The sequence below is a fragment of the Oncorhynchus nerka genome, linkage group LG11, assembly GCF_034236695.1.
Source record: "Oncorhynchus nerka isolate Pitt River linkage group LG11, Oner_Uvic_2.0, whole genome shotgun sequence".
Taxonomy (NCBI): Eukaryota; Metazoa; Chordata; class Actinopteri; order Salmoniformes; family Salmonidae; genus Oncorhynchus; species Oncorhynchus nerka.
The window spans coordinates 28,159,404-28,176,815 of record NC_088406.1 but is presented as its reverse complement, the minus strand read 5'-3'; the positions used below and the strand labels follow the sequence as shown (position 1 = coordinate 28,176,815).

The 17,412-nt window shown below is 48.1% G+C and overlaps 1 protein-coding gene across 15 annotated transcripts in view; it reads right to left on the bottom strand.

Annotated features, from left to right (window-relative positions):
- The window catches only part of LOC115116778 (unconventional myosin-XVIIIa-like), a 168,670-nt gene that overhangs the window by 82,264 nt on the left and 68,994 nt on the right, over positions 1-17,412 (bottom strand). For 4 of the 15 annotated variants that reach the window (XM_065024372.1, XM_065024373.1, XM_065024374.1 and 1 more), the window contains exons 3-4: positions 1,011-1,098; positions 635-741 (exon numbers count right to left, since the gene is read on the bottom strand). In XM_065024372.1, coding sequence (XP_064880444.1) covers positions 635-741; positions 1,011-1,098 — 195 coding nt within the window. Of the gene's footprint in view, positions 1-634; positions 742-1,010; positions 1,099-2,551; positions 2,618-3,684; positions 3,745-4,606; positions 4,670-4,919; positions 5,019-6,220; positions 7,688-11,032; positions 11,125-15,176; positions 15,266-17,412 lie in introns of those variants that run through there. The other 11 variants (XM_065024364.1, XM_065024365.1, XM_065024368.1 and 8 more) reach the window with 7 other exon arrangements.

Sequence of the window (17,412 nt, the reverse complement as noted above, 5' to 3'; positions counted from 1 at the left end):
TAAGAGAAGTCGAGCAGCGATTTAGTATGCCACACCGTGACTTGCCACCAGGAACCTAATGCCAATTCTTTGACGCAATTAAATCAGATGTCTCCCTCCAACCTCAGACAGGTCCCAGTTTGCACTTCCTTAATCAAACAGATTCAAATGTATGATTAGACAGTGACCTTGACGCTTTGAAAACACTAACTGTTCAAAGTCACTATTTTTATCAGTTCACCCTACGAGAGTTAAATGACAGTCTATAACACCAGGTGGGGATTTCTCCTGAAAGCAGAGCAGACATCCTCTAGTCAAGGTCTTGGAGACAGCATGTTGTGAATGACGGGAGGTTTTTGATGCTTTGTGCCAAAACAGTTTTTAAAGTTTCCTGTCACTGATCTCTCTGTGATTCGGGCCTGGTGCCATGTCTGTGTGATTCACCTGATCGAGGCCTGCAAAACTCACACCTTTTCCCCTCTAACCTGTCCCCCTCTCCACAGACGTCCCACAATCTCCTGTGCCTGGGCTGACCATCTGTGACTGCTACACGCTCCAGACGGGCTGACTGACAAGTGCAAAGACCCCCTCCCTCCTTCTTGGATCTTTCCCCTACATGCACCCCATTGAAGGTGTAGTCCCCCCCCCCCCCCACCTTCTCCACGTCATCCTCGTCTACGTCCAGGATTGTCCCGTCATGTTCCAGTTTGATCTTCACCTTCCCCTCTGGCAGGGAGCCCGCCTCAGTCTTCAGCAGTGTCGCTATGGACACACACAGACAGACAGACAGACAGACAGACAGACAGACAGACAGACAGACAGACAGACAGACAGACAGACAGACAGACAGACAGACAGACAGACAGACAGACAGACAGACAGACAGATACACACACACAAACTTATTAGGATATAACTTATTGGTTGGCGTGTGCACAGACAGTTTCAGGAAAAATCAATAACCCATAGTTTAAAAGCAATGGTAAAAATGAGCAGGGCCCAAGCTCTGCATCCCTCCTGGTCCAACTTACCCAGGGAGAAGCCATCCTTGTGGACCAGCCAGACCTTCTCTGAGCCGTACCATGCCTGCTCTGTGGCTATCTGCTCCTCTGTCTTCACCTGGAAGAGATTGTGGAGAAAACCACAGTCACACACAGCAAAACAATGACCTTAGGCCATGTCAGCTTTCACTGGGCCTTTCTGTGGCTGAAGTAGATATCACAGAGAGGCTTTAGACTTGAGAGGACATGTGCTCCCTACAAACACACCTGTTCACATCAATAACATTCACTCACATGTGTTTAAAGTAGCTGGTTGAGAGCTTATAGCATGTTACACAATTATGTCCAATAGCATTGGAGATAATGGGCTGACAGTGGGCATGCAGTGGACTTGCTAATAGTACATGTTGTGATGAAAGGCAGAGTGCTGGAAAGGCTGGTGGATCAGGCAGAGATAAAAACACAGTTCAGAGTCCCAGATCACAGAGCCATTTCTCCAGCTCAGCTCTGCTCGGCGTGTCGCCTAGAAACGCCTGACCGCTCCGTGTTACCATGCTTGACCTCCCCAAAGCCTCTCACACTCCACTGGACATGCTCCTTCCGGCTGTGTGTGTGTGTGTATGTGAGAGTGAGAGTGAGAGTGAGAGAGAGAGAGAGAGAGAGAGAGAGAGAGAGAGAGAGAGAGAGAGAGAGACAGAGAGAGAGAGAGAGAGAGAGAGAGAGAGAGAGAGAGACAGAGAGAGAGAGAGAGAGAGACAGAGAGAGAGAGAGACAGAGAGAGAGAGAGACCGAGAGAGAGAGAGAGAGACCGAGAGAGAGAGAGAGAGAGAGAGAGAGAGAGAGAGAGAGAGAGAGAGAAAGAGCAGGAGGCAGTGACGTCTGACAGAGGACATTAATTATCAGTGAACTGAATCTGGTCAAAGACACTGTTGGATGCACATCACTGTCACACACAGCATGGTGGGTGAGAGATGGGGGGAGTATGAGTGGAATAAATACACAATCCACAAGCACAGCAACACAACACACAACGAATTCTAGGGACTGACTTGAAGGATGACAACAAGACATTATAAAGTAAAACATAAACACAGGGGATAAAAACATATGTAATTCACATAGTGTGAAATGTAGGCCTATATAACTTATTTCTAATAATGTATAATCAGGCACAATCTGGTGATGTTTTTTGCAGTGTCTGTCTCTTTGCCTCCTTAATGGAGAACTGACGTCATGCAATGACATCTACACGAGACAAAATGTGATGATATGACTGATCATGTGGAATCCAGACAACCACGTATCTTTAGTGCCATCGAAAAAGCTTCATTTTGAGTGCTGATTTCCCCCTGAAATGTTTCTAATTAGGTGAAATATGGCCAAAGGAGTGCGGGTGGCTTGGGTGTGCGTGAATACTATGCAGGTGTGTTTGGTGGGGGGAAAGGGTGAGGGGTGACACTGCAATGGATCACAACACACAGAGTACACAGCACTCCAGGGGTCGGTGGTGGGAGTGGTGAACGTGGGAGGTGGAGGGGGTGAATTACACACAGGCACAGCAAAGGCCAGACCTTGGGTTGTTGGGCAGCGGCGTGAGACGCCTGAAGGATGGCCACGGGGTCCTCGTCCACCTGTCCCTGGAGGATGGCATGCATGAGAGGAGGGGTCAAAGGTTATAGTTAGAGAGTAGCTACAGTGGAAAGAAGGGAAGCAATCCACCAATCAACACAAAACATTAAGCATCATCCTTCATCACCTGCTGGAATAGACAGATGTATATACAGGGGACAGAGAGAGTAATGCATAGTGGTGATCCTGGTGGAGAGAGATATCCCTACAAACTTTTCACTTATGGACTGAATGAACACGGCTTGAGCCAAAATCAGGCTTGTTGGCTATTACCCACTGTCCATCTGGTCCAAATGAAATAGTAACTAATCCTTAATTATTCTCAAAAGTGTTGTTTTGAGACATACATTGAAAACATTATCAGACATTATCAAACCAGTGTTTTACCATTTGAAGTAACGAGCACGTTATGTAAGTCATCACGGTTATGACCAGGGAGGAATGTGGAGAAAAAACTGGGGGATGGCAAAGAACAAGGAGACTCCACTGGACATGCTCCTGAGGGGGGGTCAGGCTCTATGTCTGTGAGATGAGCTAATCATGTCATAAAGGGGAGACTGTGAGAGCAACGAGACAGGAACACCTGACAGTCATAAATCACATACAGACATGATAACCCCCCACCCACTGCCATTCACTCACACAGCGACTGGACACCACAACGGGAAAACTAACATGCGGCCATCCATTCCACTGCCATGCTATTGACAAAAGAAAAACTGCACATTAAAGTCCTTTGTCTGGGTTGGTTTGTCAGTTTCCATGCAGTTCAAGGTCTGTTTGATTTCCCTTGAGACATCTAGACACTATCACTGTTTAATATGGTCTGTGTTCCAAAAACAGGAAGGGCAAGCAAGGACTGAACCAGGTAATATCAGGGACAAATATCAGAGAGTTTGGGGTCTGAAACAAATGAGGAAGAGCAAACACCAAGTACCATTACAGATCAACCTTACAGACAGGCAGGGTGAGAGAGGGGTAAGTTAGAAGAGGAATCTAGGCTTACACTCCAACACGCCACACAAACACACACTCCAACCAGGCCTCCAGAGGGGATGCCTGGGGGCCACACTACCTGAGGGGGGGTTGGGGCCGGAGACAGGAGCGGAGCTGAGGCACGAACCACCGGCTCCAGCTAGCCATACAACCGCCACAGAAAGATGCAGCCAAGCACCAATTAGAAAGAGGGAGGGAAAGAAAGATAATGTTTGACAGGTGACAAAACAAGAATGGAAAAAGAAAGCAGCATAGACAGAAAATTAGTTCAATTAATTGTGAACATGAAAATGCAGTAACTCAGTCATGCATGGATATGGTTGCCTGACGACTCAAATGGGATTCTTCCACTGCTCTATGTTCGATACATACTTCAGTCTGAGACTGCCATGAATGAAGTCATTTGTAGTGATGTCAAAATTAGGGATGTAGTGAAAAAAAAAGGCATTGCCGATTGTTCCATTTCTAACTAATCAGGCTCTGGCCTAATCCATCAGTTTCTGTATTTGCGTTCTAGAACTCGTCGTGGAGGTACTAAGATCCAAATTCATTGTGGAAAAGAAACTAGCGTCCGTGGGCGTGGCGTAGCATTTGGCTGGAGCAAGACGTTTGGGTAGCCAAGCAATGGATATGGCCCAAATGAATAAATCTGTACTTTAAATTAAATGTGCCAAAAAATTAAATGACAAATGACTATTAGCTATCATCATAAAGATTGAACATCCAGTGAAGAACAGAAAGAGAGAAAGAGAGATAAAGAGCATGATGAAGAGCATTCATGAAAAATAAATAGGCACCTCTAAAACGCATTTATGGAATGTTAATGTGTCCTGTTAAAATGAATGAAGGAAAGAAAGTAAAGATTAAACAAGTGAAACACATGAGAGGAGAAGCATGTATCTAGGCAGTCCAGAGGGAGTGGAGATAATAGAGAGATGGTGAGCGGGAGAAAGATAAAGAAATAAAGAAAGAAATAGAGACGAGGGAAGGTGGGACTTTACAGGCGCAGTGAAGATCCTCTCCAGGCGTCTATGAGCCTCTTCAGTGGGACTGAGTGGCACCTCCTGGAGGTCAGATCACCAACAGGTTGCGCTCTGAAACTACTACTCAAAGCGCACTATTCTAGCAGACCACATTCAACACTGCTTCATAGACAACAGAAATGTGTACTTTTTTTCATGCTATGAGATGTTCGCTAGATGCCGTGCCAATCCTGAACTCACACACACTTGGTTACAATACCTCATGTCCACAGCGTAGCAACAGTGACCTGTGTGAATGCTGTGGGGCACACCAACACACACACATACACACCTTTTGGGTAATGTTTGGGGTAATGGTTGATGAATTGTTCTGCGGTGAAGCCTTCTCAATGGGAACAGAGGACAGGGGAGAGGCTGCCAAAGCCTTCACCTTCAAAATTGTACACACAGATACATCCACGAGCACAAGCACACCGTAAGTAATGTACACACACATACAAGTAGTCCATAAGTTAAAGAAATTATACAACCATGCTGAACAAACCCACAACAAGCCATGCTCCAGACGTCCAGAGTCTAGCTAAGGTTGTGAGCAAATCAACAGTCAACTTGGATGTGAAATTATTCAGATCTCAAAGCACAGGGCGAAGCCAAACAAAACTATAACTAGCTTGGATAACAATACACAAGCAAACTTTAGCCTTAGACAATTATAGCAAATTCAGATAGTCACTGCAGCGGTCAAAGCCAGCCTACGGTCAGCTAGCCAAGTAAACAAAGACCCTGAGAGGCCCGTAATAGCCAAAACTCAGCGAGAATCCAGCAAAAAGACCAAAGCTTTTCAACATATCTGGTACCTGCAAAATGTATAGATAGTTCTCTTATCCCAAAGCCTGCCAAAGTGGCTGCAGCGCAGCTTTGAACTTTATTTCCCAGAAAGACAATGTCACTATCGGTAATTAGCTCTGCGGGTCTCCCTGGAACTCCAGGCCACAGCAACAGAACATTCCACCCCGATATGCTTTTTCCTCCTTTGGAAAACCCCCCCACAGGCTAACCTCAATAAACAATGTTCCCAAGCTGCAGATGACAGCAGGGTCTCTTGGGTTGAGGCTGGAGGGAAAAAGAGCTACTGAACTTGTTGTTTGTTTTGGTGGAAGCTGTTTCAGCAGCCCTGGCGTCTCAGAGGAGAGAGATGTGAGGAAGGAGAGCTGTGTGAGACAGGCTCCATCCCCCATGAGAGACTCAGAGAGAGATGGAGCTGGTATCAGAGCATCAAACACAACAAAGGCTTCAGCCCCATGAAACTGCACCCTTAGACAGACTGAGAAATAAACTGACTCTGTGCAGATGAGAAAGTTCTGAAGAAGCAAATGACTTCAATAGGGAGTTGAGAGCAACTTGGTAGGCTGGGCCCATCGTAGCACCAAAATGGAGCTGAAACTCTGCTAACAAGTAGAGACCTCAACAAGATAAGTGAAGTTAGTTAAAATTACACCCCACACACACACAGAAATGACTGGAGTTATCATAGAGATGCAAAAAGTGCTGTTTGTGCATTAGCAATTAACATCCGGTTTTTCACACAGTGGTCTCAAAAGTGGTCCATGCAGTGTGGACAGTAGGCCTTACCTCAGGCTTCTTCACGGTTGGCTGTCTGGGGGGCGGGATGAACTCCGGTGGTGGAGAGAGGGTACTCGCCTTGGGAGTGATGACTGCAGGAGGAGGGGAGAGAGCCGAGGACTTGGGAGGGTTAGGGTAGAGATGCGAGGCCTTGGGGTCTGGGACGAACCCTGCAGCGGAAGTACTGGAGGAGGACTTGGAGGTGGGAACGGATGCTGAAGGGGGAGTGACAGGGGAGGATTTATAAGAGGGGACAAAACCAGCAGATGGGGAAAGGGGTATATATTTTGGGACTGGTATGAACCCGGCAGGTGAGGACATATGGGTCGATTTTAGTGGTGGGATGAAACATGGCGGGTGAATGGCTGGAGAGGATTTGGGAGCTACAGTGATAACTGAAGGAGTAACAGCAGTGTATTTTGGTGCTGGTGAAAACCCTGCTGGAGGGGAAAGAGGGGTAGATTTTGGTGCTGGTACAAACCCATTTGGTGGGCAAAGGGGGGCTGATTTTGGTGCTGGTACAAACCCATCAGGTGGGCTAAGGGAGGCTGATTTTGGTGGTGGAATGAAACCTGCGGGAGGGGAGAGTGAGGAAGGCTTTGAGGCAGGGATGAAGCCTGCGGGTTCAGACTTGGAGGGAACCAAGGTCAAAGTAGAAGCAGTAGGAGGAACTTTGGCAGGTGCCGCCAACACGGGAGTCTTATCTTCCGGTTTTGAAACTGGGACGACTTTAGGGCTAGATTTAATATCAACCAACTTTGGACTTTCTTTTTCCTCTCTTTTCACCGCTTCCTCCTGTTTTTTTTCAGGTGGCCCATCTTTGCGTGTGCGAGGGCGGTCCCTGGTCCTCCCGCGGACCATGAGGCTGGCCAGCCCAGCTGATATATTGTCCTTCTCCTCTGTCTTGATGGTGTCGTGCTTGAAAGAGAACAGTGGAACCTTTGGGACCTTGGGCACAGATCTTAGCACTTGCGATAGCACCAATTTAGGAGGTTCAGGGGCAGGTTTGGTAGGCTCAGGAGCTGGAGCATACTCCTCTTCTGCAGGTAGTACCTTCCTCACCACTCGACGTACCACCTTCACTACCTTCTTGCGGGTAAGGCTCTGATCATCGTTGTCCAGGTCTGGCTGGTTGGCACTGCCGTTGGCAGAGCTTCCATTGACGGCACTTCCATTAACAGAACCGTTGGGCTTGCTGTTCCCGTTCAGCACAGGCTCAGGGCTAATCATGGAAGCTCTGAGTGGGTCAGGGCTCCTGAAGCGTTGTGCTGGCATCTGGATCGGAGGCACTGGACTTTTGAAGCGTTCAGGGACCTTTACATCCCTGCGTACCCTGGGTGGTGAGGGACTCCTGACCCTGACCCCGGGCAGTGTCTTGGCCGGCTCAGGGCTTATACTGCAGAGTAGGCCCCTGCCAGGCTCCAGACTAGGCACGGACTGGGAGCGGATACTCATACTGCCACTGTCGCTGTCTGACTACTCACACAACAGGGAGGGAGAGAGCAGAGCAGCAAGACACATGAGGAGAAACCAGAACAGACTTAAAGTAAACTCACGCAGTTCAGCTTAAAGCCTATGCAAACTCCAATTTTGTTACTCAACCAAAACCCTTATCTGAGCAGCCCTGTGTTTGTCTGGATCGTCTGATAGTGTATGTATGGTTGACCAAAGAGATCACAGGTCCTAAGCATTAGCAGGATTGTGTCTACTGTGCTTGTTTGCTCTCCTGGACAGGCATGCTGTTATGCTCACCCAACTGCCACATGCCTGCCCAGGTCCTGAAATAGAACAGGATGAGTTGATATGAGAGGTGGTGCGTGGAGGTTTCAGACTGAGATAGCAGAGGTGTCTATGGGTGATGACTTGGACCCCTCTCTGCACTGGAGCACCGCGCTTCTAATGAAAGAGCTAATGACACACACACCTTCGCTCAGTTGCAGCTGCTATATCCCTCAAACACACACACCTGTGCAGAATCTTTCTCCCAGCTGCATATCACACGCTAACACTGTCCTTCCTAACCTCACTCCCCACACTAACTGAGCATCGTGCCAAACACACTGTCCATCCTAACCTCACTCCCCACACTAACTGAGCATCGTGCCAAACACACTGTCGTTCATAACCTCACTCCCCACACTAACTGAGCATTGTGCCAATGACACACATTCCTATCTCTCCCCTAGTATTTTACACTTGAATATCCCTGCCTTCCTACAGACCTTGTTATATCCCAGCACATTACACTGCCCTCCACAGACAGAGCCTACCTCCACCTAAGAGGCTAACCAACACTTCTGAAGGAAAGTAACACTTGAATGCAATAATAACCTGCTTAGTGTCTCATCTTCCCCTCCTCCTATGCTCCAGTCGCTACAGTACCTGACATGGCTCCATGGCTCCCAGGGGGGCTTAGCCGTGGATCCCTCCAACAAGGGCGGCTGAGTGCTGGGGACGCAGCCTGTGGGATGCCGGCAGGCTGGGGATCAAGGCCTGGTTTCCTGCTGGTTCTCTGCTGTTCTTCTGTCACTCTCCCTGTCTACATCGCTGCAGAGTAAGTGTTAAAGACACACCGTCCTCTTTCGCCCTGCGCTGAACACTGCCTGGCTCAGCACATCAGTCTCACTACAGTACCCGGCGAGGGAACATCATCGCCTGGCTCAGCACATCAGTCTCACTACAATACCCGGCGAGGGAACACTGCCTGGCTCAGCACATCAGTCTCACTACAATACCCGGCGAGGGAACACTGCCTGGCTCAGCACATCAGTCTCCCTACAGTACCTGGCGAGGGAATACTGCCTGGCTCAGCACATCAGTCTCACTACAGTACCCGGCGAGGGAACATCGCCTGGCTCAGCACATCAGTCTCACTACAGTACCCGGCGAGGGAACATCGCCTGGCTCAGCACATCAGTCTCACTACAGTACCCGGCGAGGGAACATCGCCTGGCTCAGCACATCAGTCTCACTACAGTACCCGGCGAGGGAACATCGCCTGGCTCAGCACATCAGTCTCACTACAGTACCCGGCGAGGGAACACTGCCTGGCTCAGCACATCAGTCTCACTACAGTACCCGGCGAGGGAACATCGCCTGGCTCAGCACATCAGTCTCACTACAGTACCCGGCGAGGGAACATCGCCTGGCTCAGCACATCAGTCTCCCTACAGCACCCGGCGAGGGAACATCGCCTGGCTCAGCACATCAGTCTCACTACAGTACCCGGCGAGGGAACATCGCCTGGCTCAGCACATCAGTCTCACTACAGTACCCGGCGAGGGAACATCGCCTGGCTCAGCACATCAGTCTCCCTACAGCACCCGGCGAGGGAACATCGCCTGGCTCAGCACATCAGTCTCCCTACAGTACCCGGCGAGGGAACATCGCCTGGCTCAGCACATCAGTCTCCCTACAGTACCCGGCGAGGGAACATCGCCTGGCTCAGCACATCAGTCTCCCTACAGTACCTGGCGAGGGAATACTGCCTGGCTCAGCACATCAGTCTCCATACAGTACCTGGCAAGGGAACACTGCCTGGCTCAGCACATCAGTCTCCCTACAGTACCCGGCGAGGGAACACTGCCTGGCTCTGAACATCAGTCTCCCTACAGTACCGAGGGCACAGTGTGTGAGCTCTCTGACTGGGAGAGGGAAAAGGTCAACTGTGGTTCGCTTTGCAACCAAGCTGCATTAGAGAAAACTGGATATTTGGAAGATATTCTGAAACTCTTGAAGGGCAATATAAGTTGACAAGAAACATACTTGTTTATTATCAAAACCAATAGCCTTCATCAGGGAGTCAGACTGACTTGCCTAGTTAAATAAAGGTTCAAAAAATACATAAATAAATAAACACGTTGGTTTTAATAATAAAGTATCGTCCCCCAAGAGTTGCTGAATATCTTTTATATTTGTGCGGATGTTGCATATTATAAACTGCCTGTTTGTTCATCTTTAGGCTATGTTGGGATATGGCTGCAATTCCCACAGCGAGGCAAGAAACTGTCATTTGAAAATAAAGGAATCATACTATTTACAAAGCAATGATAGAAGCCAAACACAGCGTGGAACACCAGGTGTTTGTTGTGCAATTAAAAAGTGCAACAGTCTGTGACATTACATCCAGAACAGAAAAATAACAACGCTCTTCCACGTTGTGCCTGTTTTCACATCGGCTTGTTAATGAGTAACTGTCTCCTATTGTGGCGAGAAAGACACTTGTCTGGTGTCAGGAGCTACCAGGGTGTGTGTGGTTCCAATGGCTCAGTTGGTTGAAGCACAGTACTGCTGGCAAACCTCCAGGTAAGAGACCAGTGGCGTGACAGGTACATCTCAATAGTCTGAAGCTTCCTCTCCTCCTCTGTGAGGTTACCATAATGGACTCCAATCCCCAGAAACCTGTGATCCCCTTAGTCACACACTCAACATTCCTGCTTAATGGGATACTTCAGAATTTTAGCATTATCTACTTTCCCAAAGTCAGATGAACTTGTGGGTACCATTTGTATGTCTCTAAGTCCAGTATGAAGGATGTCAGAGGTAGTTTTCCAGTCATTGCGCTAACGCTAGATAGCATCTTCCTTCACACTGCCAAAATCCCGAAGTATCCTTTTAAGCCTACAGCAGGGCTATTTAATTCCGGTCCTGGAGGGCCGAAACACTTCTGCTTTTTGTTTCTACCTGGTAGGTAATTGCACTAAATCAGTACCTGATTAGAAAAAGAGGATGCAAACCAGAAGTGTTTTGGCCCTCCAGGACTGGAATTGAATAGCCCTGCTCTAAAGCTTCACAACATGAGAACGATACCAGTCAACTTACACCCTGGTTTGAGGTCTTGGAGCCTGGTGGTCTGACCTCTTCTTTGACCTAAAGAGTTCGGTAAGACAAGGGACTGAGGTCAAAACCTAGGACACTTAGAAGTGGTCACTCGCCAGGGGTACTTGCAGGAAACACTCCCTCACTGCACAACATGCAAAACATACACCATGCTGCAAACCTGGATGTATACTATGTGGAAGCGCTAACTTACCATACCACACACCACACAGTGTCTATTTAAACGTTAAGGCTAATATTATTCACAGACACTAATCTGTAGCCACAAAGGAACATTAATATGGCCCATTTTGATGTAATAGTGATACCTGAGAACTACAAGGCCTGCTTAAAAAGGCTTTGGGTTTATTTTGATGTATTTATCACTATGATCTTTTATTTTGGGTAACGTTTCGGGGAGGCATCCGTTTACTGTGGAGCTACAGGATGTGTTGTGATGGTCAAACAAAATGGCAGTCAAACAAAACCAAATCTACAGCCAGCATGGCAGTCAGAGCTCCCCCAGAATAAAGTATTTGAAGCAATATCACGGACCTCGTTATTTTGTCAAAGCAAATGACTCCAGTCAAGGTTTTTTCACGGTGAGTCAAACACTGACATTGGATCATGCATCCAATGACAACGGTTACTTTTAGCACACAGTCAGAAAACCACAGCAGAGGCATGGCTGTCAGACCACAAGTGTTCAACGACGTGACACTCTCAAGCCACAAAATGGACTCTTAGTGCAGGTGTGATACATGCAGGGCACACATTTCTACAGACACCAACGTAACCCACCCCATGTCCCCACACCAACGTAACCCACCCCATGTCCCCACACCAACGTAACCCACCCCATGTCCCCACACCAAAGTAACCCACCCCATGTCCCCACATCAACGTAACCCACCCCAACGTGCTGTGAGGAAAACTGAACAGGACTTCCCTTTTGCTCCCAGAAGGAAAAGCGCGATGAGAATGCCATGTTGGCTGCACTGATGTCATGAGCTGTGCAGGATGAGGGGGGAAGAGGGGGAGGGCAGGAATGGAGAGAAGTGCTGACCAGATGGATGGATCTTCACAATTGAGGCCAAAATCACAGTTTTTTCACTCTAGGGGCCGTAACCCGTGGGATAGTGAAAGACCACGTGTTGCAGGAAGTGAACTGATCAAGTCTAGGGTACAAAGAAAAGCAAGAGACACAACAGAGGGATAAGGGCTCTCCTAAATATACATAAACATACATAGCTACATGCATGAACATATGATTTGTGTGATTTGTGGCACACAAAAAGTATCTAGGAAATGTTGATGTCATCACAGTAAAAAACAAACAGAACACCAATACATAGACATGACCTCAGGGATATTTCTATAAAGAAAACATTCAATGCCAAATACCAGACTGTTGAGAAGCTGCAGTGAGGCGAGTTACAGCACCTCCCTGTCCCTGCTGAGAGTATTGAATCTGTGGGTTAAGTGGGGGCCTTTACTCATAATCACATCTGGCTGTTGCTCAAACATGGTGCCAACCAAGACAGGCCCTGTTCCCCCAGACCCCCTTCCCCATGCCCAGGCCTCCTGTCCCAAGGCCTCCTGCACCATGCCCAGGCCTCCTGTCCCAAGGCCTCCTGCACCATGCCCAGGCCTCCTGTCCCAAGGCCTCCTGCACCATGCCCAGGCCTCCTGTCCCAAGGCCTCCTGCCCGTTGCCCTGGCCCCCTGCCCAGCCCCATGCCCAGGCCCCATGCCCCCTGCCCAGCCCCATGCCCAGGCCCCCTGCCCAGCCCCATGCCCAGGCCCCATGCCCCCTGCCCAGCCCCATGCCCCCTGCCCAGGCCCCATGCCCCCTGCCCAGCCCCATGCCCAGGCCCCCTGCCCAGGCCCCATGCCCAGCCCCATGCCCAGGCCCCATGCCCAGGCCCCATGCTCTACTGTATGTCTGTGTATGAGGAGCAGCCCTGGTCCTAATCCTCCCCCCAGAACAGAGAGCTTTAGTGGGAGTCAGTCAGTCTGTAGCCCTGGCTCCGGCTCTCCCACAACAAGCTCTAATGTGTCTATAATAGGGGGGGTTGCTGAGGTCTGCTGTGGACACTGGACAGGCTCGGCCAGGCAGGGGCCAGGGAGACAGGACAGGGCTTTTTTTTAGGAGGAGCCACGTGGGCATAACGCCTCAGAAGCCAACTTCAGGTTGTACAGCCAGGTTGACTCTCTAGTTCCCTCTCAACACACACACACACACACACAACTGTACACGCATACATATATAAACACTGTTTACACAGAGACACACAGTAAAACATGTACAAAAACACCATCACAAACATGCACAGTGAGCCATCTAACCTGGATATAGCATGGTAACTGACACTCTCAGGCAAATGTGACTCAGCCACTGCTTTGGGAGAACACCAGTGGACTTAGCTAACAATAACAGAACAAAGCCGTATTGACAATACTGAATCAGTGCAGTAAAGAGATAGGGCTATGCCCAGAGATAATGACAATAAAAGCTGAGGGACAGACTTTAATGTCTATTAGTCACTGTGAAACATGACAACTGCCTTTGACTGACTCGGACAATAAAAGCAGAAATGTACATAGCCTGATAACAAAGCTTATTGGAAACGTGGTTTGATTTCATATGACAAGGAAGAGGGACAGTCATCTCAGGGATCTACAACTCAACCAACAGTGACAAAACAACACTGAACTTGAGTAATCACTGGTCCACTGAGAGAGAGTTAGAGTTAGGGCAGCCAGTTGGTGTTGACAGAGGAAACAGCACACACTCTTTCTGCATCTCAGATCCACTTTGTACTGTAGACTAGGGTCAGGCTGGTCCCCCAACAACAGAAAAGGGAAGTCAACCCACAGATGGCACCCTACACAGGAAATCGCAGGATAGCAGACCCATTTTCCACAGATGCAAACTTGGTAAACGTTGTTCTTCAATAGGTTCTCTCTCAACAGTTGGTCAGAACAGTAGAATTTCCACAAAATATAATGGGTCAGCATTGCTAATAGCATAGCTCACTATACCAAGTACCAACACACACTGAACAGTTAACGTGGCTTTTCCAACAGGGGCAAGACTCAAAAGACACAAAGGCTCCATTCAACTTCTTTTCAATCTGCCTATGAAAGCCAATTCCAAATAGCTACCATCACAGCCTTCCTGGCAATCACACTCCTTTCACTTCTACTATTACAGAATTCTACTGGCACACATGCTAAAGCACACACACACACACACACACACACACACACACACACAACACACACACACACACACACACACAGATCAAACCAAATGAACCAAGTTACATTGGCTAGCACTACACCAAGGTAGAGTGCCTAGCATCTCCAGAGCCAAAATGGCTCCCCTTAGCTGAGCTCAGTTGCAGAGAGCGATGGCTAGCCCCCAACACTTTCAGCCCTAAAAATAGTGTTACCCATGGTAGAGACGGCACACTCAGCCTACAGATTCCTCCACAGAAGACCTATTGCTTTCCCCCAACAATCCTGGAACCACGGCTCCTCCTTTACCTGCTGTCTTCTGTGTAGGTGAATAGTGTAGAGTTAGGTTTGGTAGATCCAATCCTTCCCTGACCGAAATAAGCCCTTAAAACATTGAGCGGTAACGGGGGTTCAACACAGAGTTAGTTGAGAGTGTGTGAAAAGGCTGAGATAGCCGGCAGACTCACGTCACACAGGGCACAGGCTCGGGAGAGGAGCCCCCTGATAGGCTGACTATTCTCAGAGAGACAAGGCAGGGACAGCTGTCACGATACTAGGGTCCAGGCGGTTAAAAATAGCTCCCCAGAACCAACACCGCTGCCACCAATACCTCCCCTGGTTCCCTGGCTAGCCCCCCACCCAACCCTCAAGAATTCAGGCCAACTAGCAGCCCTCTCTCTCACGACAATTGCTGTCTCCTCAATTGCTCCGTGAGGACCCCAGTCAGTATATGTGTGTGTGTGTGTGTGTGTGTGTGTGTGTGTGTGTGTGTGTGTGTGTGTGTGTGTGTAAACCTCTGTCGTGACTTATTTGAGGAGTGATGTATCTCTGGTAAATGTACTGTAATAAAGTGTTTTGTTAAACAACAACAAAGACAGTCTACTCTGAGTGTGTGTCCTACATACCTGAAGGTACATGTGTGTTTTGATTATGAGGGAAGCGTAGTCTTTTCTCCTGTGGTCTGCAGGTCTGTCTGAGGCTGGGAGTTGCAGAATGAAATGCGGAAGAGGAGAAACAGAGGAGAAAACCAGAAGCGCTATGACACGGGGCACAGGAAATGATACGGGGCTTGGTGCCTCCCTCACTCTCACACCAGGGAAGAAGCATGCTGTAGAGCACACTGGGTACAACATTAGGTTTGAATCCTCACACATTGTCTCTCTTTCGATGAGGGGAACTGTATTAAATAGTCAACAAGTAAACACATAGTGGTACAGTGTCACTAAGGGAAGAGGCACAGAATACCATACCTTGGCAGGCTCCAGTCTATTATCTACTCACACCCTCTTAACAAAACAAGCCCTCTGGCCACTTAATATAATATCCAAACTCCTCATTATAGTACTATTCTCAATGTCATATCCCTAAACACCACTAGAGGGCAACACTTCCTATTCAAGGAAGGCCTTGTAAATGTATTCAATGCCCTCACATAGCCACTTGGGGGAGTAAGAACACTAAATATAAACCAGCCTGTATGTTGTGTGACTGCAGCAGCAGCACAAAGACAAAGAGCTGATTCTTCACCAATCATAACAAACTGCCGTCACTCTCCAGAGGAAGAGAGGAAACTAATCCCAATCATGTGCGCCACAAAAGCTTAGTAATAGTATGACACAAGGCTAGGCGGTGTGGGGAGTGAGCTGAGGGGAATCTGGGCAGATCAGTGTTGTACTGTATACTGGACAGGCGTTGCCTGCAGTGCTGAGGGAGAGTGCTTCTAGAAGCTGGCCAGGGAGGTGTGGTTGGATGAAGGGTGGGAACTGCTGCTCAAGGCTGAATTTAGAACATGGAGAATAGAAATACAGTGATGTAACTGAGTTTGTGTGTGTGGTTGCATGCTACGTAAAATCCCAGGACATCTACAGTATTAGGACAAGCCTTCTCGTCTTGTGCACCAGTGACATGGAATAGTCTACAATCCATGCTTCATCTAGATATGTTAGTGCCACTGAATGAACTTCTCATTTTGATGTGTGTGTGTATGGGTGTGTATTAATGCATAATAACCTTATAGATCACTGGTACCGTATAGTACAGATAGACCTATCTGATTTCATGACATGAGCATTGTAACAGCAAATAGAAGTTGTTTCAGGGAACACTGATGGTGAGTGAGAGAGCGGTCCGGGAAGTGTGTCCACTGGATGATGTGTGTGACGGCGCTCCCATCCTGCTGTACGCATGGCAAACAGTAGGATCCAAGAGGAAATGAAGGTATGAGTTTGTCAGCTGGGAATAACAGGAATAACATGCTGCCTATGACACGCACAGAGGTGGAATGTCCAACCCCCTCGACACTCAACTGCATGGTATTCAACACAATATGCCCTATATTTCACAACACACATTTTCATTTCAAAAACAAAATCTGAATTACATTTGATTAAAATTCCTATCAATTCAGAGAATGAATCCGTCGGTCCCCCTCACGACGAATTCCAATTCAGTTGACAGGAATGTAAAATGAATTGACCCATGCTCTGGTAGCACGCACGCACGCACACTCGCGCACACACACACACACTATGATTTCCTCCCTAATCCCTAGTCTTCCAGGTTGATTGGTGTGTATGAACCAGGATGGGAAGAGAAGAGTGCTTCTGTAACACTGTGACCATCTGCCGCTCAGGCCTGTTGACAGGAGAGCCTATCCTATCGAGGAAGGGTATTAGGGAATAACACAAGTCATCGAGGAATGAACCCTCTCAAATCAGTGCCAAACACACTAGTTTTCCAGCGCTGTAGGTCAGTTGTGTAACATGGTCATAATAACACAGTCCTCTAGGATGTGTAAACGTCCCTGGCTCCTAACAGTGACTGACGTCCCCTGAGGGAGACACCCAGGGACTAACCTAGTTGTCTGTCATCAGACATGTCCTGGCCAGCCTCGACATGTCTCCCATCATATACAGACGAGTACAACTGAGGGCTGTGCCATATTATGGCCAAAATATAATATCCCAACATTTTTCTTGTTTTTTACGGTATGGCTGTGCTTTTGGTTTTAAGGTTCTTAATGTTTTATGAGTAGGGCATGACCCTAGGATGACAACAAATAAATTATACATGGTTTTAATGGGCTTTCTCCATTCTAATTTTATACTCAACCAAACTAGATGAAAACTGAAAGTGAAGTAG